We start from the raw sequence: 8,356 nt of genomic DNA on the forward strand, positions 1-8,356 counted from the left end.
GAATAGGTGGAACGTAGATTTTAAGGGCAGCAAAGTACTCTGTATGATACTGTAATGTTGAACATAGTTGTCCAAACCCAGAAAACACACAACACCGAGAGAATCCTAAGGTAAACTAATGTGTGAATATAGATTCATGGACGCTATCTATCACTGCCGCACTACCCTCTGGAAGGGGGTAGTGATAACTGGGGAGCTACGCATATGTAAGGGGTATGTGGGAAATGTCTGTACACTCTTCTCAGTTTTGCTGTGAACCTAAACCTGCTCTACAAGTCTTTTAAAAAAAGAAAACAAGCACAGAGAAAAATCAAAATGGGAGAAAGGTAAGGAAAAATAAAATTTTGCAAAGGAGCCACCCTCTTGTTTCTCTGCATAGTATTATGGAGTGAAAACAGCCAAGGCCAGATCAGGTGACTTGTCAAGTCCTGCCCGCGCACAAGTTGCTGGGTGACCTTCAGCAGACCACCTCACTTTTTTGCACCTCAAATTTAAATATGCTTAAAAAGAGGCGATTGAATTGTTCTTCAAGCTCCTTCTGGTATTAACATTCCAGCCTTGCAGCTAAGACCCCACCCCTGCCTGTGTTTTGCGTCTCACCCGACCAGTCACCATCACTTGACCCCTCTTCTTACTCAAATGAACACTTTTTGAAGTACCCACCAGAGCCCAAATACAGAATCGCTCCCCGTGATCACGGGACTAGAGTAGGGGTGGACGACTGACCTCTAAGGGCGAAAAAAAAAGGGCAAGATAACCCTGAAGCTCAAAAGTAAGCGGCAGAAGCCAGCCAAAGCAGACCCACGCAGGGCAAAGCGGACGCAGCGAAAAAGCTACGAAGGCGGAAGAAGGCGGAGGGCGGAAGAGGGCGGAGGGCGGAAGAGGGCGGAGGGCGGGGCGGGGCCGAGAGCCGATTGGACGGCTGGGGGGCGGGGCCGCGCTGACAGCTGTGGAGATGCGACGGAGGCTGCGCGGGCGTCGCGGTCTGGTTCCGGCTTCTGGGCTTCCCCTCCCCAGCGCCTGGGGGCGGGGCGGCGGGCGTGCCGACGCTACGTGATGTCACAAGGGGCGGGGCGAGCAAGACGTCCAACCGGCGCGCGGGCGCCTTCGGCAGTCGCTGTTTGGGACGCAGGGTGCGTGGTCGCTCGGTCTCCGCTCCCGGTTCGCTGTCACCGCCTGTCTCTTCCCGGAGCCCGGGACGGGCTGGGCGCGCGCCCATGTGTGTGTGAGCGGGGCGGAGGCGTCCCCTCGCTTGCATTTTTTCTTTCTTTTACCCAAAGAAGGGAGCAGTTCGCACGCTTGTCGCCCCGTCGGGAGCGGGGTTGGTGTGCGGAGTGGTTCGTCTTTTTTTTTTTTTTTCCCCCTTTTAAACTTGTGGGCGCTGTTTTTTGACCCCCCCACCCCCTCTTTTTAGGCTCAGTGCCGTCGGGGCTGGTTTTCTCGGTCCCTGACCAGCCGCGTTCTGCCCCTTCTCTCGCCACCCCCGTCCAAGGTCGCGCCCCCGCCCTCGCCCCTAGCCCGGGGGGTGGGAAGCCTTGTCCCGCTCCCTGCCCACCCGCGTCTCCGCGGCCGGAGCCGCACCTGCCTCACAATGAATGGGGTCAACGACCCACCTCTTTTTATAAAAGATATTAAGCCCGGACTGAAAAACTTAAATGTCGTCTTTATTGTCTTGGAGATAGGTAAGTGGGGTCCGCAGCCCACCCCGCCGCGCCCGGGCGTCCGGGGGCCAGGGGAGCAGGGCGCCGCCGCGAGCCGGGGGCCGCCCTCTCCCTCCGCCCCCCTCCCTCTCCCCCTCCCTTCCACGTGGCCGTGGTGGCCCCCGCCAGAGCTCCGGTCCTGGCAGCGGTGAGAATCTGGGGCGACCACTTTCCACCTCGAACTCGATGTAGGATCCCTGAGGAAGAGTTGGCAAACCTTTCTGGAGGGCCTCATTAGCTAATGTACTCCCTTCCCCCTTTTGATTTTTTAAATCCCCACAGGACGCGTGACCAAAACCAAAGACGGCCATGAAGTGAGATCATGCAAAGTAGCAGATAAAACGGGCAGCATCACTATTTCCGTGTGGGATGAAATCGGAGGTCTTATACAGCCAGGGGATATTATTCGGTTGACCAGAGGGTAGGTGTGCATACAAGCGGGGTGGGGTGGGGGGAGAAGGGGGGAGGGAAATGCTTCCTAAGGAGCAGTTTGTTGGTTCGGAATGGACCCACTTGGGATCTTGGTGACTTGGGAAGTTTCGTGTCTTTTCTGTGGGCCTTTGCAAGGAAGTTTGAGCCCTTAGGTACAGACTTTGGATAGTGGGCCGCCTTGTGATGTAACACCCTTGGCTTTAAAAGTAGTCACTGTCATTCAGGAGTATTAACACCATCCCATTACCTCCACTTTACAAATTTAGTTATGTTTTAAAATAAGGTCCTGGGATCAGTGAGTCTTTTAAAGTGAATGGATAGGATTAATAGAGTCAATCCTTTATCTTTTGAATAAGTCATTTAATTTAAGATAGTTGTCACTTAGTTCTTTTCCAGCCCTCCTCTCCTTAATACTGGAAATCCTACCCAGTGTGTTATTTGTATTTATTTTATTTACAGAAGATTTAGTTGGAGAACTTGGCAGTTTCTGTGGTATGTCAAATTTATACTGGGATGTTAGAAGAGGGGAAAGTTAAAATATTTTGGAAGGCACATTCTTGAAAGTGATTTCTTGTGCCTACTGCTCCAAGGTCAGCCTTGTACAAAAACCAGAATGATATGCAGAAAATGTTTGGCAGAAAGACATCTGTGATAGCTCCCTGTGAAGAGTCAGTTGGCAGATTGACTTAAAAATAATTCAGCACAACCTTCTTTTGGTTGTTAATTAGACTGCCTGGAAAAATTGCCAAATCTATATCTTAGGAAGATAAAAGGCCAGAGAAGGGTCTTGAAAATATTTTGGAAGCCTTTTATGTTATCAGAATTGTAAACTTAATGGTCATAACTACAGGAAAAGTGGGTGGAGATTGGTGTTAGCATAGTAAATAGAATTTTAGAGAATTGTTGGATGACCCTGCATATAGGAGCTCAAAGCCCATTGGTAGTATCTTATAGGCCTTACAACATCTTCAGGAAGTGAGGCAGAGAGTATCATCAAAGAAGGAAGTGAGAGTCAGCAGGACTTAGACCTTTTTTTCTCTTAACTGACTCACTGTGACATTGTGTCTTTTAAATATATCTTGAATTTCTACAAAAGAGCATTTCTACTGGGAAGGTGTGAAGATTAGGGTAAAGTTTTGGGCTGTCAAACGTTTTATTCAGTGAGTAAAAGTATTTTGACATTGTAAGCAGTAGCTCATTTCAGATACTTCTATCTTGTAGTCATAGAAAATTCATATGTATGTCCATCAAATTGTGAAAATTCAATTCAAAAACTATGTAATGCCTAGGGGATCTTAAGGAATACAGTTACCAAAGGGGACAATTTAAGGGAATATTTAAAAAAGCAAAAGCTCTTTCCTAATTTCAATGAGTTATTACACTTTAATTCTGTAAAATGGGAATGATTATACATTTTTTACACATCCATTGGCATCCAGCCATTGTAAGCCCCTTAAATTCTGGTTGACTCTAAAAAAAGTAACTTTAGGAGAAAGGCATATAATCTGAATAATGGTAATCTGAATATTGACATGTTTTATCAGAAAAAAACTGAAATCTCATTTCTGAAACAAGTGAAAGGTACATCTTTTATTGTAATTGTTATATCATTAATAGTTACTGTAGTAAAATGAAATATTCACGCAGTGTCTTCTAAGTCACTTTTTGTATAACGGGAGTTTTTAATAAATAACTCTTACTAAATGAAGAGAAATGCGTAATGTGAAACTGGCAAGTTTTTGTTGACCTACATTAAGTGAAGTACAAGTATACTTGTTCTACATTGTTTTTTGTAATGGTGTTGTCTGCATTCAAAATTATTCAGAGTAAACAGTTTTTCAACTAACTTGGTGCTTAAAAATTGCAAATTTGAAAAGACAGATAGGTGAAATATTTTTTTTTTTTAAATCCGTTAATTGAATTTTACCAAATTTAGCTTGGGAACCCTATGCTTTTTATGGCTACAGAGGAAAAATTAACATAAGTTTCTGACTAGAGTGAGTCCAAAAGTAAGTAGTAGGGTATTGATTTTATATATCTTATGATTGAAAAATAATTTGTACTTGAATCTCTGTAGTTGAAATTTTGTCCTTTGTTAATTGACAAGCCATAGATTCTTTGGAGTATAGCAATGCTGGCTAGCTTTGTAAAAAGACTTTTTCTGTTTTGTAGGGCTATAATTAAGATAATTGTCAAGATTTGGAAGATTTTGTTTTTCTTGAGTAAAAAGTTAAATTTATTGTATTTGATATACTATGATAGACAGTGGATTTGATTCCCACCTGTGCCCCAATGCAAAAAATGAAAAGATTTACTTGATTGAAGTAGGAAAAAAGGTATATATTTCTATAGGACTCATGTTTCTTTTTTCCTAGGTATGCATCTATGTGGAAAGGATGTCTGACACTTTATACTGGAAGAGGTGGTGAACTTCAGAAAATTGGGGAGTAAGTATTAAAATGTATTTAATATAATTGAATAAGTCACAAGTGCTATCTGAGAATGCAGGTAGGTATAAACTGAATGTCTTGGTTTTATTTTTTTGTGCTGGTAAACTGAAAGTCTTCAACAGCTTAACTGTAAAAATAACTTTGTGTGTTTGTATTATTTACAGCTCTCAAAACTGTTTCCTTTGGTTGAGAATGTTATTTTTTCCCTGGCAAAAAACATTAAGGCTGCTGTTGAGATAAGCCCCAGTGGGACCATTTCTGTAGGCTTTGGGAATGTGGCATCTTTCAGGTGTCACAAGTGCCCTTTGAAGTAGGTTCTGCCTTCCAGTGAATTGCCAAATTAGAAGCTAGGTTCCATTTCAGGTCATATGTGGATATATACTCATGGTAAAAGGACTTAAAGCAGTGAAAATTGAAGTTCTGTACTTACCCACAGTCTAGGTACTATACTGGCACCTGCAGTGCGCGTTTCCATATACTACCACCCTGGTAATCTCTACCTTGACTTGGAGAAATCATCCTTTAGGGGTGTAAAGGTAACTCAACCTCTATGCTAGCCTAAACACTTGAGATGTATTCATAAAGTGTGGTTTAGGCAATGAACCAAGCAGTTTGTCCATTCTCTTTTGTTAGTGCTTAAACATCTATTTTAATGCCCATCAAACTGGAAGATATTTAAAGAGAGAGGTCTAGGGGTGAGTGTGGTACTGGGTATAAGGAAAAATACAAATATTTGTATTTTTCCTTATATAATACTGTGGAAAAAATAAACACTCTTGCTAACTTTTAAAGATAACTGGTAGCACTTTGCCTTCACTAGGAGAACAGTTGGGATGTTTGTATTTAGAATAGTATCAATGAGCAACATGTGATGAAAGATTCTTAGCATCAATGATCATCAGGTTACGATCCTGATAATTCTAATAATTCTGATACTTATAAAAAGAAGTGTTAATAAAAATGGTGGCCAGTTACATGAAGAACCACAGAAGGTTATCTAGTTCTCCATGAGTTAATTTTGTCAGGGTCAGTCTAGGATTTACCAAAATTGGTTCTCATTTCTTACTTGTGAGGTAAGGGCTTTAAGAAAATGTTTAAGTGTAATGTAATAAACACCAGTCAACTTAAAGAAGCAGTGGGATGAATTGTATTGATCGCCAGTTGTCTTGCAGAATTACTCAACTTTAAATGATTATCTTTGCAGATTCACAATGATTGGTCAAAAGAGGGACTGGATGAAAATGTGGGAATGGGTCAGTGCAAATCCATCACCACTGCTGGAAAAACCACTGTGGAACCCTAAACATGGTTCAGTGGCATCAACCTATATGGGAAAATAGGACAAAAATGTGTTTTATGTCCTTGATCTTTGAAATGGTTTCTTTTTGCAGGACACCAGAATTAAAATACAAAGTAGAATATTTTATACATTATAGGCCATCAGATATTTGATTTTTTTTTTTTGTGGACTATAATCATTTAGGAAGTTACAGTAAATAAATAGCATGTTACTTTTTAAGTTCATTCGACATCTAAATTCTACATTTCTGTAAGTTATGAATGTTGTATTTAAAAAGTGGGAGTCGATTGGTTTGTTTCAAAAGTCATTTAACTTGTTCTTTACTTTCAGATTTTGTATGGTTTATTCAGAAGTGCCAAATTTTAGTGAACCCAATCCAGATTATCGAGGACAACAGAACAAAGGGGTAATTAATCCAAATGTATAGCCTATTTTTATGATTAGTGTAATTTTGACTGTATTATAATTTTATGGCTAAATTGCCAACCCTGTGATACCCAGAAAATATGAAAACAATTTAAAAGTCTTTCAGAAGTCACTGTCACTTTATTTCTTAAGAATCTACATATCTCTTTTTTTTTTTTTTTTTTTAAAGATTTATTTTATTTTATTTATTTATTTATACAAGCACTGGGCACAGTCAGAAGTGCGGGAGGGTGAGAGAATTCACCAGAGCCAGAGCAGGGAGCAGAACAGGCAGAAGGACTGAAGCACACTGCTGAGGGGAGCAGCGGGCGGCAGGAGAGGTCTGCGCGCCATGTGGGACCCTCCTCCAGTGGCTGGGGAGCAGCGGGGGATCGAACCGGCACTGCAGAGGCTGTGGGCAGCTTCGCAACCCAGCGCTCAACCGCTGCGCCACCAGGGAGGCCCAATCTACATATCTCTTAATATCATATTACATATATGTACCATTGAGCACTTCCAAGGAATTGGAAATAATATCAAGAAATAGATATAATGAGCCTTGAAAAGCTTGGGAAACATTCCTGAATATTTTAATGTTGAAAGGACTTGGATAAATCTTTATAAAGTTGTATTAAAAACTTAAAAGAATGGCTACAAAAATGTTAATATAATATAAATGTGTTTTTTTTTAAAAAATCTTTGATGACATTAAAAAATTTTTTTTTAGGCACACAGTGAACAGAAGAATAATTCCATGAATAGCAATATGGGTACAGGTACATTTGGACCAGTGGGTAAGATTTTTTTCCCATATTTGTGATCAGGTATAAGATAAGGGAATATATCCTAATGGAAGACTTTGAGGAAAATTTTTGTGTTTAGGTATAAAATTATTACTAAATGGTATTGCATTTCTGTAATGTAGTGTTTATAATAGATGCAGATTTATTACTTATTTAATGCACTAAAGCCGTTTAGTTTTAGATCTTTAGTTTTATAGATGTTTAGTTCACCTTAATTTCCACATGCTAATAACTGTGTTTTAAAAGGATAGCCTTTACTCCTTAAAAATCCTCAAATAGTATGTTAATGGTCTTTGCCCCACCATGTTAGTCTTTTGTGATGGAAGTTTATTAGGGTAGCTGAAGCTTTATTTGCCTGAGGCTACATGTTTTGGCTTGATCTGATGATCATTATATTTGGGGATACTTTGCTATCTTTTCCTTAAAGTTAGAATTACATTATCTTGAAACATTCAACATATATGAGCCAAATGTCAGTGCTCATACATTATTTCCACCCCCCACCCTTCTTCCTTTAAAATGTAGACAGTGTGTCACCTATGCTTTGTTTCTACTCTACTACTTTCTACGTTGTTGCCCAAGTTGTTCCCTTTTACCTACCGAGACAGCATCAAGTTAATACATTCATACTCTCACACATTTGGTAAAACCTAGAACCCACACAGTTTTTCTAGTAGTTTAAAAATAAAGGCAATGCATTTGTTTTCTCTGACATTACTTGAAAGCATTAGTAGCATTGTTAAAACTTTAAGTGGGTGTACTTTCATAGATCAGTGTCTGAAAATAGTGATAAATTTTTATATTCTTTTTTAGGAAATGGGGTGCAGACTGGCCCAGAATCAAGGGGATGCCAATATTCATATGCTGGTAGAAGCAGTGGCCGGGGATCTGTAAATCCACAGTTACCAGGAACAACTAATAATCAGACAGTCATGACCACAATAAGTAATGGCAGGGACCCTCGGAGAGCCTTTAAAAGATGACCTATGCCAAATACTCACATGTAGTTTTTAAACTACGTGACTTACTTGAACACTTATCGCACTTTTATTTATTGTTAACTGTGAAAACTATGTCCATTATTGATTTTCTTTTATGTTTTTGGTTTGTTAAGAGGAGTGGTTTGTTTTTATAGCAAAATTGTAAAGCTGCTCAAGTCTTCTATTGAAGAATGGGAACACTCTGAAAAGTGGGGGCATTTATTTTTAGAGGAAAGAGCTCTTTGGATATCCTCTAAAATACCTGTACCCGTTTCATGGGTCAGTT

At 40.5% G+C, this 8,356-nt stretch overlaps 1 protein-coding gene across 1 annotated transcript; it reads left to right on the forward strand.

Annotated features, from left to right (window-relative positions):
- Nucleotides 1-1,234: 1,234 nt before the first annotated feature.
- Nucleotides 1,235-8,118, forward strand: NABP1 (nucleic acid binding protein 1). Its single transcript, XM_084246641.1, has 6 exons — nt 1,235-1,682; nt 1,983-2,121; nt 4,508-4,579; nt 6,213-6,288; nt 7,015-7,081; nt 7,904-8,118. The coding sequence occupies exons 1-6, from the start codon at nt 1,592-1,594 to the stop codon at nt 8,071-8,073; spliced, it is 615 nt and encodes a 204-aa protein (XP_084102767.1). The 5' UTR covers nt 1,235-1,591; the 3' UTR covers nt 8,074-8,118.
- Nucleotides 8,119-8,356: the final 238 nt, after the last annotated feature.

This window comes from Talpa europaea (assembly GCF_964194135.1).
Source record: "Talpa europaea genome assembly, chromosome: 1".
In the NCBI taxonomy this organism is placed as follows: Eukaryota; Metazoa; Chordata; class Mammalia; order Eulipotyphla; family Talpidae; genus Talpa; species Talpa europaea.